Source organism: Petaurus breviceps, unplaced genomic scaffold (assembly GCF_028583685.1).
Source record: "Petaurus breviceps papuanus isolate PSGF00001 unplaced genomic scaffold, PetGlider_PUasm1.0 174, whole genome shotgun sequence".
NCBI classification, from domain to species: Eukaryota; Metazoa; Chordata; class Mammalia; order Diprotodontia; family Petauridae; genus Petaurus; species Petaurus breviceps.
This window is the reverse complement of record NW_027185761.1, coordinates 49859007-49884683: the sequence shown is the minus strand read 5'-3', so window position 1 is coordinate 49884683 and position 25677 is coordinate 49859007. Positions and strand designations below refer to the sequence as shown.

The 25677-nt window shown below is 42.0% G+C and overlaps 1 protein-coding gene and 1 non-coding gene across 4 annotated transcripts in view; one reads left to right on the top strand and one right to left on the bottom strand.

The window, feature by feature from the left end:
• ADAMTS9 (ADAM metallopeptidase with thrombospondin type 1 motif 9) overlaps window positions 1-25677 on the bottom strand; it is a 194803-nt gene that overhangs the window by 91555 nt on the left and 77571 nt on the right. For all 3 annotated transcript variants that reach the window (XM_069084173.1, XM_069084174.1, XM_069084175.1), the window contains 10 exons: window positions 24749-24915; window positions 24527-24656; window positions 24015-24141; window positions 13585-13795; window positions 12028-12192; window positions 9969-10133; window positions 7248-7367; window positions 1579-1680; window positions 1257-1424; window positions 725-994 (listed from right to left, as the gene is read on the bottom strand). In XM_069084173.1, coding sequence (XP_068940274.1) covers window positions 725-994; window positions 1257-1424; window positions 1579-1680; window positions 7248-7367; window positions 9969-10133; window positions 12028-12192; window positions 13585-13795; window positions 24015-24141; window positions 24527-24656; window positions 24749-24915 — 1625 coding nt within the window. The remainder of the gene's footprint in view (window positions 1-724; window positions 995-1256; window positions 1425-1578; window positions 1681-7247; window positions 7368-9968; window positions 10134-12027; window positions 12193-13584; window positions 13796-24014; window positions 24142-24526; window positions 24657-24748; window positions 24916-25677) is intronic.
• LOC138158542 (U6 spliceosomal RNA) lies at window positions 20323-20424 on the top strand. Its single transcript, XR_011167669.1, has one exon. It is a non-coding gene; the product is annotated as a U6 spliceosomal RNA (small nuclear RNA).

Here is a 25677-nt window from a genome sequence, read left to right as displayed (position 1 = left end):
AGAAATGGGAGGGGGGGGGGGAGGAGAGGAGGTGAGTGGTTGAGAATAGAGGAGAGGAGGAGGGAGGTAGAGAAGAGGAGGGGGGGTGAGAGAGAGAGAGAGAGAGAGAGAGAGAGAGAGAATGAACGAATGAATTCCCTAAGGCCCATTTCCCTTTGCTGGTTTTCAAGATTCTTGCTAATTTACCTGTTCATCATGCCAATCACATTGGCTTCACTAGCATTTACCTCCTAATCCGGGGTAATAATCTTCCTCTAACCATAGTCAGCTATGTCATTTTGAGAGTGCATTCATCTTGAAGATAGCAAGGAAGAAAATTGCTTTCATTTCAAACTGTCCTGGAAAAATTTCCCTCTCTGCTTAATTTCCCCACAGATCAGAGCTGTCCACCTCTTGGAGGATCTATCATAATCACAGTCCCAATATCCCCCCTGTGGACCATCAGACCATAACACTCATCTTACGGCAGAAAGCTCGATACTCCACAGGAGTGATGTCCCTAAAGTCATTGCAACTTAATAGGTGCATGTAAACCCTATCACGTGGCCAGGCATCAGCTCCCACAATTCTGCTTTTATAGTTTGTCTAAATCAAATCAAAATGCACCAGCAGGATGGCATGGAGACCAGAGCAATACTCTAATGATGCCTCAAGTCAGTTTTCCCCAGACTCCTCTCACTAGAACTGGGCCAATGAAGCAGAGAAATGCCTTTGGAATACTTACTGCACCCCAGGGTCCGGTTCTCCACTGATTGCCACCAAGCACATGGGTGCGGCTGGGGTTGGCGCTTCTAGGGCGATAGTCCTTGTTTTGGAAGGGGTGTTGGGGTATGTCCCGAGCATGGTCCTGGCGTGGGCAGGGTGACATGGAACAGTCCTGCTCTGTTTCTGGGATATAATCCACGTCGCACTCACTCTGATCAACTACCTGGTTGCTGTAGTTGACACATACCACCTGCCGAGTTGCCCTACCTTGTCCACAGGACACGGAGCACTGTGATGGACATTCAGAAAGGAAACACGGCCGTCATATGGTCATACATAGAAGAAAAAAATGTGCATTTTGGTGAAGATGGAAGAAAGGTCCTGAATGTACACAACAGCATGATGGAAGTGGAAGGGAAATCACAAAATAAATGCAACTATTATAATCCAGCTATTGTTAAATGGAACAGGGCCCGCTAGCATTTTGGTGCCACCACCACCTCTACCCAAGCCCAATCACCCCAGCCCAAATGAATCATTCCCTTGCTTACAGGGCTCCAATCCAAGGCCTTCCACTGCCCACAGGGGGTCACAGCACACACTTCCTTTGCTGATGGCCTAGGGAGGGTAGAACAGGCTTCCTCATCTGCCACTGAGCCCTCATCATCCCTACAGCTGACATATCTCATCCGGGTTCCTTTTCCACATGTTGCCGAGCACTGGGGTTGACAGATACAAAGATGTGTTATGGAAACTCTCTCACTGGGCAGTGGCCCAGTTTTAAAAATCACATCTGAAAAAAAGCCCCACCCAGGACTCTTTACACTTCCTCTCTACCCTGCCCCCAACTTTTTCATTCATTCAATTCCTTACTGGAGTCCAAGATCCAAATCTCCATTGGGTTCTTTGAATGTTAGCGCTTCTTCTTGCTTCTGGCGCAGCTGGCGGAGGTTGGCAAGGCACTAATTCACAGTCCTGTCCAAGAAATGAGCAAATGTTAGGTTTGGGTGGCTATATGACAGAAACGTGTGGAGAAAAGGAATCTTGGAAAGTCTCAAGTCTTCCACTAACGACTTGTGTGACTTCAGGCCCTTCACACACATCCAGGATTTCAGAATTGAGACATGCCTTTGTGGCCACACTGGCCCTTCCTGAATGAGAATCCCTACCTGATTTCTTTAAATCTTTATATTTTTTAATCTCTAAATCTCTCCTTCTAATAAGGGGAAATCCACCCGATGACATTCTAAGGCAGCCCATACCACTTGTGGACATCTCCAATTGTCAGACAGTTTTTCCTGAGTCTTGAGTCTCAATCTGCCTCTTCTGCTCTATTGTTCCTATTTCTGTCCTCTTGAGCCAAGTGGAATAAGGCAAATTCTGTTCCCATTGACAGCCCATCAAATATTGGAAGGCTGCCCTCATGCCACTAGGGCTCTGGACATCTCTTCTGCGGGCTCATCATCCCTAGCTCCTTCAGGGACTCAAGATCCTAGGCCAGCTCTGGATTAGTGTTCCTGAAATGGGGCTCCCACACTTGAGCACAATAATCTAGTCATAGATGGTCATGGCAGAATGCCAAGGGAGACCTCTTTATTCCTAAATGCCAGGCATCTCATAATCCAGCATAAGGTCGCCTTACCTTTGGGGGATGTCATATCATACTGTAGGTACCTTGATTAGTCTACAATCCACTTAAACCTCCATAATTTTTTCCAGTTAAATGCTATAAAACCATTCTCATGTTGCATTGAATTTGTGAGTTCAACTTTTTGAACCCAAGTCTGAGACTTTTTTACATTTATCCTCACTAAATTTCATCATATTGAACTGGTCCAAACTTCTAACCTTTGGAGACATTTTTGAACCATGACTCTTTCACTCATTATGATAGCTAGTCTTTCCAGCTTTGTATCATCTTTGAATTTGATAAGAATTCCATTTAAATCTTTATCCAAGTAACTGATAAGAATGTTAAATAGCATAGGCTCAAATGCCTGGGACATTCCACTAGAGAGTCCCTCCCTGGCAATATCATTAATGAATGACTATTCTTTGGTTAAAGTCATTCAACCAGTCCCAGTTCAACTTAACTGTACTATCATCTAGCTCACCTCTCTCTGTATTTTGTACTGGAATAGGATGAGATACTTTATTCATATCAATGTCAAAATCTAGGTAAGCCAATGTTGCTTCACTGGTTCTTAGTTTTCCTTTTGAAGAAATGAAAGGGTTCCTATGTCTAAGTTTTCTTCTGGATCTAAAATTCCATTACTCTGTTGGTTAATGAGAAATCAGATGGTAATTCCCCCAGCCACTAAACAGGAACATGTTAATACTTTCCCATAACCATTTTAGTCTAAGACTGAGATTATCCCACAGATACTCCATTTTTACATGCTACAATGAGTGGATGAAATTGCTATTCATGACAAGGTGTTCATTCTGGAGGCCAAATACTATCCATACACTCCAAAAATGAGGACCTGTAATAAAGCATGAATCTGCTATGCTGCTCAAGTGCCTTGCTTTCTTTCGGATGATGTCAAAGAATAACTTTGGTGAGCCAAATGTAAATTTTTTTTAAATGGAGGGAATAGATGCCTCTTCCAAAGCATAAAATACTGTGAGGCATCCTCTTCATATAATAAGTTAATTCAATTCAGCATTTTTAAGTACCCAGGATGTGCAACACAACACACTGGGTATTGTGATATGAAGATATAAGACCCAGTTCCTGCCCCTTTAGGGGAGGTGGTATCAAGACAGATACACAAATCACTTAAATATAAGTCAGAAGAGAAGTACCACAAGAAATATCCAAACTGACTAGGGTTGAAGACAGGAAGAAATCCCCTTATAAGGAAAGGAGAACTCAGAGAGAATAAAGGAAGCTCTTAAAAAAAAAAAAAAAGAAACTAAGAGCGGCCAGGTGGCACAGTGAGTAAAGCACCGGCCCTGGAGTCAGGAGGACCCAAGTTCGGTTCCAGCCTCAGACACTTAACACCCACACAAAAAAAAACTAGTCGTGTAACCTTGGGCAAGTTCCTTAACCCCAATTGTCCTCCAAAAGGCAAAAAAAAAGAACCTCCCCCCAAAAAAACCCAAAACTAAGAAAGCAGATTTTGATCTGATACTTATAACATGGGTTGGACTTCTCCAAGTAGATATTCACAGGGACCTATTCCAGACAGAGGGGACCACATGGGCAAAGATGTTGAAAGTAGAATAAATTCAGAGAATCACAGGAAGACATATGAAGTGATGCAGAATGAAGAAAGAACAGCATACACAATGACTACAATTATGTAACAGAAAGTAAGAGGAAAAGACATCCAGATGTTCATAGAAATGACTCATCTTATACCGAGAGAACAGAGGATGAATGAAATATGCATTCTTCCTTTTGGTTGAGGGTGGGGAGGGAATCCTAAGTGATGTTAGACATGGTCACTTTATTAAGTCCGTGGTCAAGAACTTTTGGATTCAATAAGTATAGATAGCATACTTCAAATTCATAAGACCACAGATTTAGCTAAAAGAGCCCTTACGACCTCTCTAGTTAAACTTATTTTATAGATGGGGAAAGTGAGATACAGAAAGGTTAAAAGATTTGTCATACAGGTCATACAGGTAACGCATGCCAGAGGCTGGATTTGAACTCACATCATCTGATCCCAAAGTCAGTGCTCTTCTGCCACCTCCTCCTTATGGTCAGAAAATTCTATATACATCATGATTTCAAAAATTGAATTGGAATGGAATTTGCTTCATCTTATTGAGGTGTTTAAAACCATCTACCAAATTTCAGTCTCTAATTGCTTTTTTTTTTTCCTTTTTTTTTGGAGGGGGGAGGACAGGGCAATTGAGGTTAAGTGACTTGCCCAAGTACACATGGCTAGTTTTGTGTTAAGTGTCTGAGGTCGGATTTGAACCCAGGTCCTCCTGACTCCAGGGCCGGTGCTCTATTCACTGCACCACCTAGCCGCCCCCAAATTGTTTTTTCTCTATAATCATTTTCTTACAGACTGACTTGTAGTCAGAAAATCATTATACACTAAAGTATGCTCCAGAGTGGTGAGTTAAAGAGAGAGGCAAGGGGTATGAGCAAAATCCAATGTGGAGGATGGGGGCTCCTTCTGGATGTCTTATCTGGTACACTACCCAGCATGCTCCTGAATGAGGATGTTTCCATGTACTAAAGTAAAATTGTCTATATAAAGTCTAAAATCTAACTGCTGAGATAAAGCACAAAGATAAATTGTGAGAGATATTAGGTGGAATGATGGGTAGCGTGTTGTATGTGCAGTCACGAAGATTTGACTTAGAACCCTGCCTTGATATTTAATAGCAGTGTGAGCCTAACTTAGTCACCTAAGTCCTCCTGGACTCTGTCTTCTCATGTGGAAAACACAGATAAGAATAACACCTATCTCACAGGGTCATTGTGGGGTTCAGATGAAATGATACATGCAAAACATTTATCAACTTTGAAATTCTAGATGAGTGTTAGCTATTATTGTTATAATGGGCTGTCTCTGGGTACCTGGATTCTAACATGTGAGCTTTTCTCTGATCTCTGCCCATTCCCAGGCTCAACCATGACACTTTCAAGCCTGGCTATGTCATGCTTCCATATGTATACCCTCACCAGCTCTTTGAACTCGAGCTGTGTTATATGATTAAAAGGTAAGCTTCTTGAGGGCAGGAACTGTCTTCTTTTTACATTTCCGGCATTTAGCACAGTTAATAAATGTTTTCATTTATCCATTCACTTCATGCATTCCTGTGCTCAACATCAGAACAGGCAATATCACTATCAATAACATATAAAAGAGTTGAGCATATAAAGAGCCTATACCAAGGAAAGACCAAAGACAAAATGGGAACTTCCTGTTGGAAGAAACCATGCTCATTTGCCAACCCTGAACTGAATCCAAATCAAGTTTAAAAAAAAAAAAGTTTCCATTTTTATGTTATTTGGAATTAGTAAGATTTGGTATGTTTAAAGTTTTAATAAAGAAAAAAAGGAAGCTTGATGCACTGGGTAATAGTATGCCCATGAGATAGTTTCATGTTAGGCCAAAGCCCCAACAGCTGATGTCCATAACAAAAAATTAATTAGAATTTTGTTCATGCTTCTATTGGCCGTGGTAATCATTTGTTTTAAGTTAAGTAGTCTGTGGTCATAGATGGCTATCAAGAATGAATTCATCTGAATTTCTTCATGGACTTACATTTCAGATGAGGGACCCAAACTAAGTTTACTGAGGTATCCCAATACTTGCATTTGGGGAATAAGTTAACATACCTTTAATAACAGAAATGTACAGAAGACTCTAATTTGTGGAATTATTTTTCCCCATTTCATTTATCCGGAAAACGTGCTGATATATACTACATCATGTAACTTACCATGGAATGAATGTGCTTTTCTCCTTTATTTCTTTTTTACTAAAAAAAGCTAACTAGTGTGACAAATCTAAAAATACACACACACACACACACACACACACACACACACACACTTTACGAATTCGTGTTTAGAAGGCCCAGAGTGAGGATTTCCTCTATACAGAATACCGTTTCTAGATGACTCTGTAGGCAAGTCTTGGGTAAGTTGCCTGAAGCCCAGTGAAATTCAGAAACTTAGTTTGGGAACCTTAACTATTAAGTGTTTCAGGCAAGATTGGACTATATGTCTTCTTTTTTTTTTTTAATTTTTTTTTAAAGTAACTTGCTCAAGGTTACACGGCCAGTTATTTCTGGGTGTGGTGCTAAGTATCTGAGCCCAGATTTGATCCCCAGGTCATCCCGACATTGGAGCCTGTGCTCTTACTTGCTGAGCCACCTGGCCGCCCCGGACCATATGTCTTCTTATCTCCAAATGTACCACCCTCTACCAGAGATATCAAACTTTGGCCACTTGAATCAGATAAAAATATAATTGGGAAATATTTAATGATGCAAATGAAAATACAATGGAACACAGATAATGCTAATATGTGATCTTCTAAGTCAATATGCAGCCTGTGGTTTACTGGTGCCAGTGTTTCTGTTTGAGTTCCAACACTGCTGCCCTAGACATTATGTCATGCTGACTCTCATAATGCTAACTCAACCAGAATAAAACTGCAGGGGCGGCCAGGTAGCACAGCGAGTAAGATCACCGGCTCCAGTGTCGGGATGATCTGGGGATCGAATCCGGGCTGAGACACTTAGCACCACACCCAGAAATAACTGGCCGTGTAACCTTGAGCAAGTTACTTAACCCCGATTGCTTTAAAAAAAAAAAGAATAAAACTGCAACATCAAAATAGTAGAACCTGAAACAAATTAATATTTCATTTGGTCTCAGTTCCTGGTCCCAATCTTCAAGCGACTGAGCCAGCCATCCAGATGTGCGGAGCTGTCCACAGACTCCGCCTGAGCAAATGTAGGGGAGGGTGAGGACTGGGATTGGGTGGCCCAGTGTCCAAATGCCAACGCCAATGAAGGAGCCCCATGAGAGACGGAGAAGCCTCACTGGAATGCCTTCTTACCAGGGTATCTGTTGGTCGGGTTGCCGCATTGCACTCATTGTCATCCACCACAGACAAATAAGCTCCAAGGACACATTTGACGGCTCGCATCTGGTAGCCTTGGCCACAAGACACACTGCACTGGAGAAAAAAAAAAAAAACCAAGGGCACAGAGACCTCAGCTAAGGTTCTTTCCCCAACCTTCTTCACAAAACAAAGTGGTAAGGACCCTGCAATTCAAGGGGGCTAAGGAGCTACGGTGATTCTGTGGATTGTTGTAAACTCAACCACGTAGAATAATGAACTCTATGGCTGTGAGTTGAGGCAGAATTATTCTAGTAAAGATAGGACATAAAAGAAATCTCCTTGTGATGGACACACATTCACACATTCAAAAAATATGACAACATTGTGTAGTGCTCTGTCCTTCAACCCTACTCCCCAAATGCCTTACATGTGGACAGAGGAAGCACTGGGAAATTGTCCAATGGCTCTCCTTTTCTACTCAATCTTGCTCAGGCGTTCCAGGCTTTTTCTAATATAGAATATACATAAAAGGGGGATGTATTTGGGAAAATGGTTCCTAGAACCAATCTAGCGAAGGATGAGGGGGGTTGAGTTAGATCCTCCAGTTCTAGTTCTGTGATCTTAGGGATAGATGGTTGTGATGGTATTGGGTAAGGGGAGGTGGGAGAGAAGATGTATTCTTTAAGGGATTTCCCAAGAAGCATTTCTGCCCTTCTTTCCTCTGTCTCGCCACATCCTCTCTTTAAGATGCTGTTTAAGTATCACCTTCTGCATGAGCCTTTCCTGATCCTGCCCATTCCTCCCTTCCAATCTATACTGTATTTAATAAGTCTACAGATATTTGTCTTTGTTAAATTTATATTCATGCTGCAAGTATTTTTATGTACATTTGTTTCTCACATTGAAAGGTATGCTTCTTGTGGTTAAAGATTATTTCATTCTTGGTGTTTACACACCCAGGTCTTATGGCACAGAGCCAGGCACACAAAAGGCCCTTAATCAATACATGTTGATTGACTGATTCCCACTGAAAACACTTATTGCTACTTAATCTGTGGCAGCTCCAATGGCTGGATGAAGGTGATATTCAAGTAAAGAACTATTGCTTGCCTGGAAACAGCCAGATGATCTAAATCATCTCTCAAGGTCCTTTAGCCAGAGATGTCAAACTCAGGGAAACACTAAATGATGTCCCAATCAGAATAAAATGTAACTGGGAGATGTTTAACAAAATAAATAAAAATACAACTTAGATAATAAGAATCTGCAGTTTTCTAAGTATATATGCAGGCACAGGGATCTCTTTATATTTGAATTTGACCCCAGTGCTTTAGAATATAACAATTCATACTGTGGGTGGGAGTGTGGGAAGAGAATTGATCACTTTCTCAAGTCCAAACGTCCCCGTTCCCATACAGCCTGCCCAGTCTTGGAGTGCACTTAAAAAAAAAATTATATAGTATACAAAGTGTAGCTTATTTATTATAATTAAGCCACTGCAATGACTAGTGAATGGATAATTGGCCTATTTCCAATTCAATTCTAACCAGCAACCATTTATTAAGCACCTATTATGATAAGATTAAATTAATTCTTTTTTTTAACTGATGATTAGGGCTTCAGCACACACAGTTGGGTTTTTAAGGCTCATAATCTCTGTGAGTTTATACACAAATGATCCCCACTGTAGTCCTGTCTGTACTGGCAGAATTCTGACTCATAGTCATATGACTGGAACTTAGATGTGTCAATGGCTCTCCTCAGTAAGGACACCTGCAGATTGCCAAGCCTGCCCAGAGTTTTCTTCTGGGCAATCCTTGGGGTATGTTCTCCCCTAGCTCCTCCATGAGGCTCTCTACCGAGCCCCTGTACAAAGCCTCTCTGAAACTGTTCCAAGTATAGCAGATGATTTTGGGGGGCCCAGTTTTTAAACATCATCATTTGGTGGAAATTCTGCTTTGGGAAATCCCCCCATTGATCCCGACTGGCAGCGTGTTTATAACTTAAGGTCTCCCAGGATTTCTGGGAGCACAGAGAGTTTCTGTAATTTGTCCCAGGTGACACGGCCAGCACATGTCAGAGATAACCCTTGAATCCAGATCTGCTAAGGTCTTCCAGTCACTGTAGGTCACTATTTGCTTCTCACTGTTTATCTTTAGTGGGTTTTGTTGCATATCTGCAATTTTCCTAGTGGTAAGGGAGTTACAGGCATGGAAATTCTTTCCACCTAGTGCAAATACATTTCTAAGAGAGTTGCCTGGGGCACTTAGAAAGTAAGTGACTTGCCCAGGGTCACCCATCTCAGATGTGACAGAGGCAGGAAGTCTCCCTGACTCTAAGACCAGTCTTCTTCCCCACCACCCTGAGCTGCTTCTCATAGCGACATGCCATATTATATTTGTAACACACATACTCTAAGAAAGCCTCAGCCAAGAATGACCTCTAGCATTAATCCGGCTGACTGCTTATGGGCTCTGGCTGGCTTTACAAGCCCCAGGATGGACGTGTGCAGCAAGGACCACAAAAGAAACAGCAGCAGAGAGAACAAGGGCAAAATGATTTTGCCAATTAAATTAGGTCTGCCTGACTGCTGACCAGTTCCAGTCCATGCATGGCATGCTGGGGACATGCTTAATCCCCTCCAATAGCACGTCCCTTCTCAGCTTCTGTCTAGAGAGAAAAGAACATAGTCGAGAACCTTGTCATTTAAAATACCTGTCCCCACGGCCCTACTTGCCAGGATGCACATTCCTGCTGCTGACAGGTCTGCACCGAGTCGGGCTTGGTGGCAAGGTCACAGAGTCGATCGTTCAACCTCTCCTCGCCAAACTGACACCAGACCTGGCGGTGCTTATGCCCCTTTCCACAAGTGACCAAGCACTGTAAGAGAGAAACAGAGAACAGGACTGTATGAGAAGCGAGGTTATTCCTCGCCAAGGCTTTGGGGGTAGGGAGACTTGATCCCTTCCTAAGTCCAAGTGTCCCTCCCCACACAGCCTGCCCAGTGTTGGAGTGCACTTAAAAAACAAAATTATATAGTACATAAAGTATAGCTTGTTTGTTTTAATTAAACTACTGTAATGCCCAGTGAATGGATAATCGGTCCATAGCCAATTCAATCCAAACCAACAACCATTTATTAAGCATCTATTTATACGTAGGTCACTGTGCTAGGCACTGGGAAATACAAAGCCAAAATGACTAACAGTCCTGTCTTCAAAGATCCCATAATGAAATTTGTACTTACAGAATAACTACCATTTAGGAGTGAAAGCTATGTATTTAAATTTTTATCCAGTAAATTCTTGCCTTTATGTGGTATATCTACCAGAAAGAAGATTAGGTGATTCTAATTTAGTGGTTTAAAAACACAGAAGCACAGAGAGGAAGGGACCTCAAGGGCCGTCCAGGCCACCATGTCTTTGTACAAGAATCATCATTCCAACAAGTATCTGGCAAGTCGTGGTTTTGAAGACCTCCCGTGAGGAGGAACCCACCATGACTCAAAGCATCCCTTTTGACTCTTGGAAAGTTGAGTTGTTGTGAAGTTATTCCTTATATCAAGTACACATTTCCCTATCTGTACTTACACTAATTGCTCTGTGCCTCAGTTTCCTCACCAGTAAAATGAGGGGGTTGGACTCAGTGGTTTCTAATATCCCTTCAAGCTCTAAATATATGACTCTATCATGTGATGATAGGAGGTTCTTGACGTTTTTTCCCCACTATGGTCTCCTTTGACCATCTGATGGACATCAAAGATGACACTGATGGACCCTTTCTCAGAAGACTTTTAAATGTATGAAATAAAATAAGATGCTTCAGATTATAATGGAAACTAATTATACATTTTATCAAAATAAGTTTGGAGACCCAAGGTTAAGAATGTCTACCTGCATCTGGTAGTTGCTCAGGTGAGGAAGGGCAAAAAGACAAAGGAGTATTGTGATGGGGAAGACATCATGCTATCAATCAGAGAAAGGACAATTTGGAGTACTCAGTGCATCTCCCTCATTGGCCCCAACTGTGCTTCACTTTCCATGCAGGCCATAATCTCCTCTTCTGACATGATTGTTCATCCTTCATTTTGAAGAAGACCAATGACATCGTGAATGAATGATGTCTTGACTTGCATATGAATTGGATTTAAGTGAGGCAGAGTTGGGCAAATCATCAGCCTTACTCTTCCTTCCAGAGTCATCCGACTCCCTTTGCACAAAAGTCAGGATGACTGGCAACAGCCTGCGATGTTTCGGATGACTTTGGCCACCTTGATTCTGATGTACCCTCCAGATGAGAGACTGTACCCCAGGAAACTTAACGCTTTCAGCTCCAGAACTCTCTCCTTGGGATTCATATGGTTTTGATTTGTGAGCCCCTCATGTGGCCCACTGTATCTAGCAGGTCCCAGACATGCTTCACTTTATACCCCAGCCTTCTTTTTGTCTGCCAAAATTCACAATCCATCACCCTAACCTCTGTAGCCTAATCAAATAAAAACTTCCATTACTCCTGGAAAGGGTATGTCAGTCTATACTTCAATGGCTCTACTCATTCTCTCATTGACTTACCAAATCCAGACACCCCTCCCTGGTCCCCAGTTCCCTCTCTATATGTGTTATCCCCTCGTATTCTAATGTAAATCCTTTGAACAGGGATAGTCTCACTTTTGTACTTGTATTCCTAGGATCCATGGCATACAATAAATGCTATTTAAAAAAATTATTCACTGAATCCTTCATTCATTCATCCATTTATTTATCCACGGTCCTACCTCTGACCAGTCTCCCGATTTCCACTGTGGACAAAGGAATTCATTACATCTCTGGATGGTAAGCTTCTCCTGGTGTCTGCATTTGCTATCATCCAAGACATCATTGTGAGGGCTCACACAGATCGCTCTTCTTCTCTGGGTTCCACCATCACAGCTCTTGGAGCACTTGAAGAAAACAGAAATAGAGAATGAAGGCCTTTCTCCCTAATTCAGTTCTCCAGGAAGTTGGAGCTTTTGACCAACCTTTACTGAGAAACGGTTTCTTTGTAAAGAATAAAAATAGAAATAAATGATAAATATGAAAAGTAGCCTGGTCAAGTAGATATAGCCAAATTCAAACTTGGGGAGATTTTGACCAGAATTCCACCTGATACATACTGACTGTGTGACCCTGGACAACTCACTTGACCAGGCAGTCTCAACGTTATAGAGAAGAGGCTAACTTACTTTGGTGGAGGGAGTTTTCTCACTTGGATGTTTCTTACAGGTCTGATCTCTCTTCCTACTATAGAAATAGTTGATTATAGTCCCTAAAATGCTGGCAACAAATGGGTCTTTGACCTGTCCCTTGTCCCAAAAGTCTGAGCACTGGGTCAGTCTATTTGCCACATTCAAAATGATTTCAACACTAGAATTAGGTCACCAGGAAAAAAATATCACAACTAAATTGTGAAGGGCTACAAAGCAAGAAATATTAAATGAAAAGAATAGTCTATATAATAAGATAAAACTAGCAGACATTAGAATTAAGGTCCATGTTATGACCTATCTTGGCAGTGGGATGCAGAGCAAAGAACAATGGATTTGGAATCAAAGGACCTGAGTTCGAATCCAGTGTCTGCCAGCAAGATATTGATCAAGTTGTTGATTGATTGATCCACCTTTCTCTCTGGCCTTCAGTTTCCACATCTATGAGAAATGAGGCCACTGGAATGGATGCTCTCGAAGGACCCTTCCAATTCTAAAATCTATGGTCCTACGACATTCCAGAGGGCTGGTAATGAAACATACTCCCTTCTCTTGAAAGAGGAGATGTGCTACAGGTGTGAAATGTCACATATACTATCAGACATGGTCAACTGTTTTTGTTTCATTGCTTTTATTTGTTACAAGGGAGGATTCTGGTGGGGGAAGCTGGTATTAGAAATACTTATTCCACATACATACACACAGCGGTGTGCGGGTAAATAAGTATTTAACAACTGACTCTCCACAGCATAGGATATGCTTTTAGGCTTAATCCACATGAACATTTTCTCCATCATTTTCTTAAGTCTAGACAACCAATAAAACAATAAATTAAGATCTAATTCTATAGCATTTGCTGGATTTCCAAAGTATAAATCCTCATCATGAAAATTTAACAATCAGCTCTTGAGAGCCAGCTCTACTTAGCTCTAACACATGCCCCCCTCCTTCTCTCTCTCTCTTTCTCTCTCTCAATTAAAAAAAAAAACTTAAAAAAAAAAAGAAACGTGAAGCCAGGAATAGAAAAAAGTAGAGGAATGATTTTTTTTTTAATAAAGGTATATATCCCCATGATTAGAACTGACTTACTTCTGTCCAGTCTGTATACCGCCAGCCTCCCGTGTTACATTCTCCAGAGCATTTTTCGCGATTGCTTGGTTTGGGGTGGCTGCTGCAGAAGCTGTCATCTACTTTCTCCGTCTTCCCTTCAGGCCTGTTGTACTTGGCACAGTAGATGTCTAGGGTGCGGTAACCCAATCCACACTGGGCGCTACATTCGCTCTTGCCTGCAATGTGCCATCTACCCAGGAAAGAACAGGGCAGGAGAAACAAGTGACTCTTTTCTTGATGGTGAGGATCATTTGCAGGAAAAACTGACATTTGTGGCATGCAAAAAATGGACAGACTATTGCATCAGTGCTGCCAAAATCCAATTCCAAACCACCATCTCCTTTGGATTTTTCACAGCTACCAAAGTACATGAACATGGCGGGCGGTCGCCAGTTGATCTCCTTTGGAGCCTAGCAAGGCTGTGTGGCTCAGTGGAAAGCATATTTGACATGGGGGTCAACGGTTCTGGCTATATCACTTTTCATTTCTGCTACTTTGGGTAACGGATCTCCAAGCACCGTCTGGTTCTACCAACACCTTCAGGCAGGTCATTTAAGTTTCCTTAGCTATAAGAGCAGGCAACACATTAATGTTTGCCAAGCACTTTACACGCATCATTTATCTCATTGGATCCTCATAACGACCCTCAGAAGCAAGTATTATTATTATGCTCACTTTACGGTTGAGGAAATCAAGGCTGAGCGCAGACTTGCCCAGGGTCCCACAGCTGTAAGGTCTAAGCTGGGATCTGAACTCAGCTCTTTCTGACTCCAGGTCAAATTTGGCAGTCCATCCACTATGGCATTGGTACCAGCTACTGCACAGGGTTGTGGTGGGGGGGCTCAAACAAGATGAAGTGTTTCCACCTGTAAAGCCTGACTGTAATGTGATTACTGTCCCTGGTATTTGTCCAGATACAGTCAAATCTAGTTAATGGCAAATTCAAGGAACCATAAAAATCTAACTGAAAGGATTCAAATGATTCATTCTTTCTTTTATTTACAATCAAGTAAAGCATTTAACAAGCAAGGGACTTCATCTTAGAGAGATGAAGCCTCAGTTTCCCCAGAGCTCTCTTCCAGCTCTTAGCCTGATGAACCTGGGTGTTCATTCCAAGAACCAGGGCTGGGATCTGGTCGCTGGTTACTGAAAACTCTGGGCTTGGGAATCAGCAAAGGCTGATTCAGTTTCTAGTCCCGCTCCTGATACCTACTGACTGCGTTACCATGGGCAAGTCATTTCACTTCTGAGCCTGTTTCACTACCTGTAGAATAGTAATATTAACCTACAGAAATAGAATTGCCCAGAGCTGTGGTTAAGGGTCAAAAGGCCTCATGTATGTAAAGAGTTTTGTAAACCTTAAAATGCTGTAGGAAGGAAAGAGAAGGAGAAGGAGAGGAAGAGGGGAGGAGAGGGAGGAGGAAAGATTGTAAACTTCAAGGCAGAAACCAAGACACACACTTGAATTAAACAACTAGATTGTTAGTGACTTTAAGGAGTTCTTGAGGGCAGGGGCCAGGTCTTAAATTTCCTAGCTACTACAGGCTGACAGACAGAAGTGGGAAGCTGCAAAATACTTGTTGAACTGAGGAGAAGGAAGCCTTGTCTGAATGAGGGACATTTTCCTGGACTTGGTGGTAGCCACGTGCCCACAACCACCCCTGCCTCTGTACTCCCACCACTTCCTTCTCCTCTAACTGACCAGGGCTCAGAAGGGGTCCTAGACTGCTACATCCTAGGATGACCCCGTCTCCATCTGTCCCAGGAAGGATACAATCAAGGGAAAACAAGTCCTTCCATAGAGGAGGGGCCTTCTCTGGCCTAGTCAGAGTACCCTGTTATTCCCCTACTCCCATCAGGAAGAGAAGATGAGGGGAGGAGATGCTGGCCTCACAGCCCCCTTTCCTACCCATTTGTAGCTGCTAGTTCTGCTTGGAGACTTCCAAGCTAAGGACTCTCTGGTCCAAAAGACACATCATTGGTACTAAACAAGCAATTTTAATGGCAAAGCACAATCCAGCTGGCTGGGGAATGCCAACTACTTTAAATTCGATGACCCAGGTCACAGGCCATCTGATGCTGGCAGATTCCAAATAACAATGAATTTAAAGTAGTTGGCACCAGTTGCCTCACTTTACACAAGAGCTGCATTCCCGAAAAGGTCATGAGGAAAGCAAATTTTTGTACAGTGAAGCATTATTTTCCCTCTAATTTCCATTAGGAACTGAAGAGGTACATTCTATGGAGTGGAGGACAAAGGTCCAGCCCCTTCTTCTGGCCATCTAAGTTTCTCCTGCCATTCCCCGCTCAGACACCAGGAGCTGTCAAACGTCTCCAGGTATCTAACATCTAATGACAGTGTGGGGAGCTGTCAGAGCTGTGATAGTGAAACTAGCCATTTCTGGGTGACAGCTTGTCATGTTCATCTGTAACACCATAGTAAATGGTCCTTTCACTACTACGACAGGCTCCTACTTTCCAAGGGAGAGATTCTTGGGAGTACCATAATGGTGTCCCAGAAAGGGAGCGGAGAGAAAAGTCAGAGGAAAAGTCAGTCCTGGCCCCGGTTCATACTTGCCGAGTGACCCTGAATAATATATTTCCTCTTTCTGGACCTGATCTCGCTTCTAAGATAGACATGGTTGGTATTTGTAATAGCTATGGAACATGACTACTCATAGATCCTTAACTGAGGGATGAGAATCAGTCTGGCACAGTGGACAGAGGGCCAGCCTTGGAGACTGGAATCACGAGCCTTAAGACCTGACTCTATCTAACACATGCTAACTTTGTGATCACTTAACTCCCATATACTCTCTGGGAATTTGAAATCTAAGACAAGTTATAAATGAGTTGCTAATGTGAATGGTGGAGGGAGTTTCCACATTGGTGATTTCTTACACTGATGACATCACAGGTCCAGACAGTCCCTCATAAAGAGAGTGAGAACTGAGAGAAAGGAGAAGGAAGAGGAGAGGAGAAGACAGGAGAGGGGGAAAGGAAAAGGAGGAAGAAAGACAAAGACAAGATAAAAGGGAAGGCCAAGAACCAAACTTTGGGTGACTCTCATATCGAAAGGGTGGGATGATGACTGAATCACAGAATTTCAAAGATGGAAGGACTTCAGTGGTCACATACTCCAATTTACAACCAAGAGAAAAACTCCTTCTACAGCTACTTTACAAGCAGTAACCCTCTAGTCTTCTCTTGAGGACCTCCAACGAATGGAAAGCCAGTACCTCCTGAGGAAGGCCCTTCCTGCTCTAGACAACCCTAATGGTTAGGAATTTTTTCCTAATATCATACCTAAATTTGTCTTTTTGGGACCTCTACCCATTGCTCCTATTTCTGCCCTCAAGGATCAAGATGAACCAAGTGGATTTCTCTTTCCCATGACAATTCTACAAATACTTGTTTCCTCTGAGTCTTCTTCAGGCAAAACAGCTCCTGTTTATTCAACTTATCCCCACATAAAGAAATTGAACTCAAGGCCTTTCACCATCCTCATTGCCTTCCCTTGGCAGAGCCAGCAGAGAGATATTAGCGCCAAGGGTCCCAGTGTTACAACCAATTCTCCGGAAGCCCTTGCTCTTCAACACTCCCCCCCCCCTCCTTGTTAAACGGTGCCCTGCCTGCTCATGTCTTAAGGGAACATGTGGCATAAACCTCTGTTGGTCTCCCACAGAAACATCCCACTAGGTCAGAGTATGTTGAGGGGCAAGTGAAGCAGGTTATAGTGACTTTCTGTTAACAGGAACAGCATCTTTTGGGGAGGGAGTTGTTCCAATAAGGAACACTTTCAACGAAAGGTCATAGAACAATGCTTTATCTCATCCTGGCACAGCTTAAGCAGGGTGGACTTTGTTTCCCTGAGGAAGTAAGGTAATTATATGAACAAACTCAACAGGGGCATCTGGGACTTTCATCCACTCTTTGATTCCTGGCTACCTTCTCTTGGCCTTCCGTCATCATCCCCTTGAGGAAACGCTGTTTTCCATCCTGAGTTGAGCGAGCCAAGCATCGGGTCCCCAGGTTGCCAAAATGCTATACTAACTGGGCCCATGGTTTTGAGAGAATGCTGCAACCATTATTATCCTTTGCCTCGTCAAAGGAACTAATTTTCAACGGAAAAGAGCGTGGTATCATATCAAGTGTGTAGGACGTGAAGTCAGGAGATGCACATAGATAGTGTGATGATGCTGAGATTAACTATGGTATCTCTGTCTGTAAAAGGGTGGTCACGGTAAAGGGAACTGTACTATTGGCCAGCCAGGGTTATTGTGGGAATGGCTTTTAAAAACCACAGAATACCACATGTGTGAGTAATTGATGCCTCAAGGATTAGCCAAAGCTCAAGGATAGGCACCATTAAGTAAAAGGGAATGTGGTATAATGGACAGAGTTCTGGACTTGGTGACAAGAATAGCTGAATTCAAATCCTGCCTCATACTTACTAGCTATGTGACCCTGGAAAAGTTACTTAATAATAAATAGGCAGTCAATAAACATTATTAAATACTTGCTAAGTACTAGCACTATGCTAAGCTCTGGGTGTTCTATGAGTCTCACTTTCCTCATCTGTAAGATGAGGGGGTGGCTAGGTGGTGCATTGAGTAGAGCACTGGCCCTGAAATCAGGAGGACCTGAGTTCAAATCCAGCCTCAGACACTTAACACTTACTAACCGTGTGACCTTGGGCAAGTCACTTAACCCCAATTGCCCTCCAAAAAGCAAAAAAAAAGATGAGGGGGTAGAATTAAACAGCTTTGAAAAATCACTTCCAGCTCTCATTTTGTGATCCTGTGTCTTTTTTTGGGGGGTCTAGAATTGTGATTTTGTTTGTATGATGAAATAAAAATAATAATTTTACAATGATAATGATAGCAAGTTAATATATAATATATAAAATATTACATTATATATTATATATAATTAAGGTTTGGGAAGTACTTTACATACATTATTTAATTTAACCCTCAGAATAACCCTATAAGGTATGGGCTATCATTGCCTCCATTTTACAGATGAGGAAACTGAGGCAAAAACAGATAAGTGACATGTCCAGGTTCACAGAGCTAGAAAGTGTCTGAGACACTTTTGAACTCAGGTCTTCTTGATGCCAAGTCCAGCCCCAGGTACAAAAATCCACTTCTACCCCATGCAGATCAGAAACCCATCTGAAAGTTAAGGTCTTACAGAGTTGTGATGTTAATGGGATATAAGATCTTCCCTGCCCATTAACAGGCCTCACATGGAGTCCATTAAGGTAAGCTTGCTGAGGGGAGGCTTGCTTGTAGGAAGGCTTTCACACCTTTTTTGAATTTCTAATTAGGCACTGAGTCATAAGGGTTGTGATGCCTTCTGGCTCTGAGAAGTATATATATACTCTGAGTAGTGTATATATACTCTGAGTTGGTATTTTGCTTTGGGGGCTTGCTTCTGAGAAGGTTCTTATGATTCCTTAGTCAAGATTCTGAATGGCCATATGTTCAGAGCTTCCTGACTGCTCAATTGTAAAGGCTTTCTAGATCCAGGGATATATGTAAACTGTATAGTTGATTCAGGCAGTCAGAGCCCTGCTGTTGGTCTTTATTTCTCTGCTTGTATTTTCTCTGAAGTTCAGAGTGCTGACTTTCTCCCTGAACTAGTGAATGTAATTTAAAAAGATTGTTGACTCCTTAAACAGCTAGCTTTCCTGGTAAAGCAGATATAAGAACCTGTGCTAGCAGCCATCCTGGGTATGCCAGTGTGGTTGCCTCTACAAGAATCTATAGCATTGACAAATGAAGTAATTTTCCCATAGTTCCAGAGGGAGGTCTAGAACAGAGGTCCTCCTGAGTCCAAGGTTCTGAACTTCTCCATACACCAATTTTGTTGTTCAGCCATATTCAATTCTTCATGAGCCCCTGGACCATACTGTCCATGGGGCTTTTTTGGCAAAGATACTAGAGTGGTTTGCCCTTTCCTTTTCCAGTGGATTAAGGCAGACAGAGGTTAAGTGACTTGCCCCAGGTTGGACAGCTAATGAGTGTCTGAGGTGGGATTTGAACTCAGGTCTTCCTGACTCTATCCACTATAGGACTTAGTTAATATTTGTTGAACCAAATTGAAAGTTTTCCAGGAAAGAGTATTACAAATATTAAAGTACTCTCAAATATGAATTATCATTTGCCATTTTGAAGAATAGCCAGACCCTAAAAACAGATGTTACAAGAAAAAAATTTTGGCCAGCCTTCTGATTTCATTGATTTAAGGAACTGATGATGGTATGGAATCCCCTACCACTGATGCAGATTAGCTACTCGTTAAATAAATTATCTTCTTAAGAAAACTGTCTGTGGGTCCTGACAAGTAATGATCAGTCACATGTCAAAAGACAGGATAGATCAAAGGCAGGATTTGAATCCAGAGCTTTCTAACTTTAAGGCAATCCCCTCAATTTGCTACACCATGCTGCCTTTTCCACACAAACATTATTCATTTACAGTTTCAGGGAAAGTCCTTTCCTTGATGTACAAGAATCTGGAAATTATGGAAGGTGATGAACTTTTTTGTGCATCAGATGGAGATAGGGATGCTTTAGGTCATAAGTATATCATTACCTATTCTTTGCATCCCAATTAATAGCAGCAAGCTGCTTAACTGAAAAATCCCTTCCTAGCTACTGCTGTGGCACCAGGATTTATCATCAATCACAATGAAAATCACATAGAGCACTTGCTTCCACATCATCTGTGCTAAAATTGGAACAACACAGAGACAATTAACATGGCCCCATGAAAGGATGACAAGTAAGTCTGTGAAGTGTTCCAGCTTTGAAAAAAAAAAGAAAGAAAAAGGAAATAACACAGATCCCAACTTGAAATGAAAAAAAGAAAAGACAACATTTTCTAGGCTCAGAGATGCTTCTTTGGGATTTTTTACAATGAATATTAATATGAGAGGAAGCCCAACAGAAGCTGAGTCTGTTGCTGTCCAGTAGCAAAGATAAGTCACTCACGGCAACACTGGGGAATACCTGGGAATCAGTGAAATAATGTGCATTTGTGTGGCCCTTTACATTCCTCAAGGACATTTGTCATCCTGTTAGGGAACTGTGCGAATGTGGGAGTTTCCTTTTGAGTCTTCATTCCTGAGATTTTTTTCACCCACTTCTACTCTGCCATGGGCTGAGCCGTGATGCCGCCATTGTGCTGTGTGCTTTAGTCAGGCTGAGGAGTTGTCACGATCCAGCCTTGCTCTCAGAGATGCAGACCTTAATGGAGAGCAGAAGCCTGGGTTTCCAGCCAACTGCCAGAAGCAAAACTGGAGTTAGATGTGAATCCCTTCTCCTCGCTGTTCAGAATGGTGCTTCTAAAGCCAGATCATATAAAAGAAATTTCAACCACTGCTAGAGTTGTAACTAGGTCCTCTGGAGGCTGTGGCAAAATTTTCCTTTTTTTTTTGTCCTTATCATAATCCTCTCCAGGGGTATGCTGGTAAATGTTTAACAACCAGCTCCCCAAGGGGTAAGAAAAGTTCCCATGATACACTTTCAAGTTTAATTGGCATCATAAACATTTTATACCTCACTTTCTTGAATCTAGACAATTAACAACACATCAAGCCCTGATTTGTAGCATTTGTTGAAAATTTAACAATCAGCTTTCATGAGCCACTTTCAAGCTCGCTCCCTACTGATCTCTACTTGTAGTCAGCTCCTACTAGTACCTCTTACCACAAAAACAATTAAGCAGAACTATAAGCAAAACTATTATTATTATCTTCCTTATACAGATGAGAATATTAGGCCAGAGATTTTAAGTGACTTGCCTTGAATCTGCAGTGGGATTTGAGATTTATGGGAAGGTTCCTTAACCAGTCAATACCTCAGGTGATCAAAAGTTTCACATAGGTTCCTGATCTACACATGGGTAAAGATGATTTTCTGCACCTGCGGCTGAACTTAGAGTCACAAAGATCTGGTTTCCAGACCTCTCTCTGACTAGCTCTGTAAACATGGACAAGCCCTAGATGGCCCTCTAGGAATATGAATTAAAAGATATATAGCCTAATCTACCTTGGCTTCACTGATTAATTCAAAAGTCTGGCCACCCAAGAGCCTTAAAGTTTCAAAAGTGCTTTATATCCCAATTACCTTGTGAGGTTGTACTTTTATTATGCTTATTTAATAGATAAGAAAACTAGTTCAGAGAGGGAAAAGTGATAAAGTCTGGGCTACTTTTCCATGTCTTTTTTTTTTTTTAGACCTTTGTGAATTTCCCTGGGATGATGGAAAATTATTCAAGGCTAACAAATGAAAAAGAACAAAACAGGACATTGGCTGACACTGTCAAAGCTAAATGATGGGGGCTGCTGGGTGGTGAAGTGAATAGAGCAGCGACCCTGGAGTCAGGAGGACCAGGGTTCAAATCCAGCCTCACTCAGACACTTAATACATTTACTAGTTGTGTGACCTTTGGCAAGTCACTTAACCCCAACTGCCTTGCCTTCCCCCCTCCAAAAAAAAAAAAAAGAAATGCTAAATGATGGCTCCAGTCAATAATGGAGACAAAATGAAAAGGGTAGAGACCCAAACTCCAACATCATCAAAGCCCTAAAATTGGTACTCCCACTCTAGATATTAAAGCAAGCTCTGAAAGAAGCATGTATTCTCATAATACCACTCTAAGCCTTTTGTACAAACTTAAGACTTGTGTTTTTTGTTTTGTTTCTCTTTTTTTATCTTGGAGCTCTACAGAGCTACAATGGGAATGTTCAACATTCCATGGGCTTTGCCTCTGGGAGTTGCTATTTCCCAGCTATATTTGATTCCTGAGGTTTCCCATGCAGCCAGTAGAGAGATGGGGAAGTAAGAATTGAGATTGTAGAGAGGAACTCAAGGAAGGGCTCCTGCTGTTTCCCTCCCCAAAGGGATAAAAGGCAAATGCACAGAAAGCAGTAAACCAGCCAGTCCTCATCACTGAGGATGCAGAGAATACAAACGCTCCAATGATGGTGCGCAGCCCAGAATGAATAAATGGCTGCCGTTTGGCTTGGTTTTCCTGATTGAAATGATTAGTGAATATGGAGATGTGCTTGATCATTCCAATATATAAATAATCCAAAATTAAGCTAATTAAAATCAAGAAGGATTTATTAAGGAGCTCCTCTGGGAGAGATAAGAATGAAACAGTCCCTGTCCTCAAGGAACATACATTTTTTTGAATGTTTTGAATGTTTGCATGTGGAACTAGCCTTCTAAATCACCATTTAAAATTGACTGGTCATCACATCGGTTTGATGGCTTAAAAATTCAAAATGAATGCTTACTACCACTACTGACAATAATAACAATATTGGCTTCTAGGGCTTAGACCTGTAATTTTTCGGCACAGGGACCAATATGATAGGATAGGAAAACTCCCCCTTTCAGTGAAGTTCTGCACCTTCTTTGCCTGGTACATAGTAAACATTTAATTAGTTTTGTTGTTTGACTTTTACTCCCTGAAAGTTGACCATTCTCGCTTGTTTCATGAGACTCTTATCTAGCCATCAGAGACTGATTTAGAGGTGGGTATCAGGATAAGAGAGAGGAAGAAAGTTGCCTGGGACACTAAGAAGTTAAGTGACTAGGCCAAAGTCATATAACCAATATGTGGGTCAGAGATAGGAAGTGAATCCAGGTCTTTCTGGCTCTAATGCAAATTGCTTATTTACTATGCCATTATTATCAATATAATAACTATGATCATGATGATGAAGGAAGAAGAAGAAACGGCAGCAACAGCAAATCCACACATGGCACATTATGTTTTGCAAAATGCTTTATCGTTTGATTCTCAGAACCACACTCTGAGGTAGGTCTTACTATCATCTCCGTTAAACATGGAGAAAATTAAGATTAAAAATTGTTAAGTGACTTGCCCAGGGTTCCATTGCTAGGAGGAGGCTAGAGCAGAATTTGAACTCGACTTCCTGACTCCAGGCAAGTGTTCTACCCACTCCCTGACTGAATGGAATTTTGTGTTCGCCTCTTTTCACAGAGCTTTTCACCCCCTTTTCGAATGGTTGCAGAAGTCCCCTCCAGCTCTAAGGACCGATTCTGTGATTTGACAGTTACTGAACAAGGTAATGAAGCTACTGGCAGGCTGGAATTCTCTTTTGTTTAGCCTCGGTATCTCCACTGCTAGCACTAATAAATGCTTGGCAGACTGGGTTGGAGCTGCTGATCCGATAGGCAAAGGGGAAGCAGGAAATCTCCATAAAATGGACATGATAGGCTTCGATAATCAGCTCCAAAATGACCTAAAGTTGGCGGATGCTCTTTTTTTTGATAAGACAAGGAAGGATTTGAGAGTAAAGGAAAACACGAAAACCACGATGACATTAACTCAGCAGATGGTCCACAGGGAAACCCACAGCCTTACCTTAATTCACACTCAGTGCCACAAGGTTCTGTGACTGGCTCAGGCTGAGGAATCCGATCACACCGTTGATCTGAAACTGTGAGCTGATCAGATTCTCTGGTGCAGATAGGTTTTCTCTTCCGTTCCCCTGAAAAAGGGAAAAAAACAAAAGAAACCCCCAAAACTGAGCTATCATTCCAGGAAAGTTATCCATTATATTATCTACTAAGGAGAAAGGGCAAAAGGACTTCAGATAATCTAACTTCAAAAACTGGCCCTGGGGGAAAAGCAAACAAACTTAGGTTATGCAGCAAAGATGATTATTTACAGACTCATCTCTATGTGCAAATTTATCAGGGCCAGAGAAAGAGGAGGTATTCTCAACTATTCAATAGGTATGGCCACAGATTCAAATGATCAAGAAGACATGGAAAAAGGAGATTTGAGCCCAGGATGTGGACAGAGAACTCCACAGATTGCAAGAAAGAAGTCATTTCAGAAAACAAAGCAAAACCCAACCTCCAAAAAGATACCTTGGCAGAGTCTACTGCACGCCTGCCAGGGTCCATAGCTGTTCCAGTAGAAGTGCTGAGGACTGTCTTCAATTGGAATATTGAACGTGTAGCGCACATCAGGATTATACAAATTGCCCACTGAGAGGACCTGAAGTGTGGACACACACACACAAAATCATTTCTGTAGACCATCTTTGCTAGGAAGAGAAAAAGAGGCTGAACTGGGCTCCAAAGATTTACCTGAAGCAAAATCTCTTGCTCAATCCGATCTGTTGAATTGATTCTTTCAACGGCATTGTCTGAGCCGCTATACTCAATGACGGCATTCCCGATTTTGATTTCCTTTTTGGACATTGTTACGACAAAGTCTCCATTGAGTAAGAATTCTCCTTGGCTGCTGGATAATGCTAGAGGGAAGGAATTGGATGCAATGATTTAAGGGGGCTGGGAGGGGGCAGAAATTACTAGAAATTACAAGCAGACATGCTGGAAAGGGTTCCCTTATCCTTGCAATTGCTCTAACATAGCCATCTCTCCCAGAGATGGACTTCCTTGTCTGACTGTTCCTCTTCAAGGGAAGGCCTACATGTAGGATCACGGAGGCCTGAACAGGGAGTTCTATATGCTCAAATGCATCTACTACAATAAATTAGCACCTGTTGATGTATTAAGGATACCAAGATGAAAAAGGGCGTAATCCTTGTCTTACTGGACCTTGCCATCCGCCTCACTGCAGCACCCTTAGGATTCCAAGGTCTTTTCATCTGCCTTACAGCTGACCTTTCTCTTATGTCCTATCTCCCAATCAATGGGAGTTCTAAGAGAGCAGGAGCTGCCTCAGTTTCCCTATTCCCAGCAGTCTGTACGGTGCATGGCATATAGTAAGCCTTTAATAAATGGTTCATTCATTCATGGTATAGGACATACACATCCCTCACAAACTTTACAGAACTTAGACTATGACCCATTCTGAGAGTGTACAAAAGTGGACTGGGTCAAAGCTGCCTTAGTTAGAAGGGGAAAGCCTCACTTCTTGCTGGACATTATCAAGGGAAGCTTCATAGAGAAGGGAGCATCTGAGTCGGGCCTTGGTTGAAAAGAAAGATTACAACAGGAAGAAATTTAAGGATAATCTTTTTAAGGTACAAGGAATACGATAAAACAAGCTG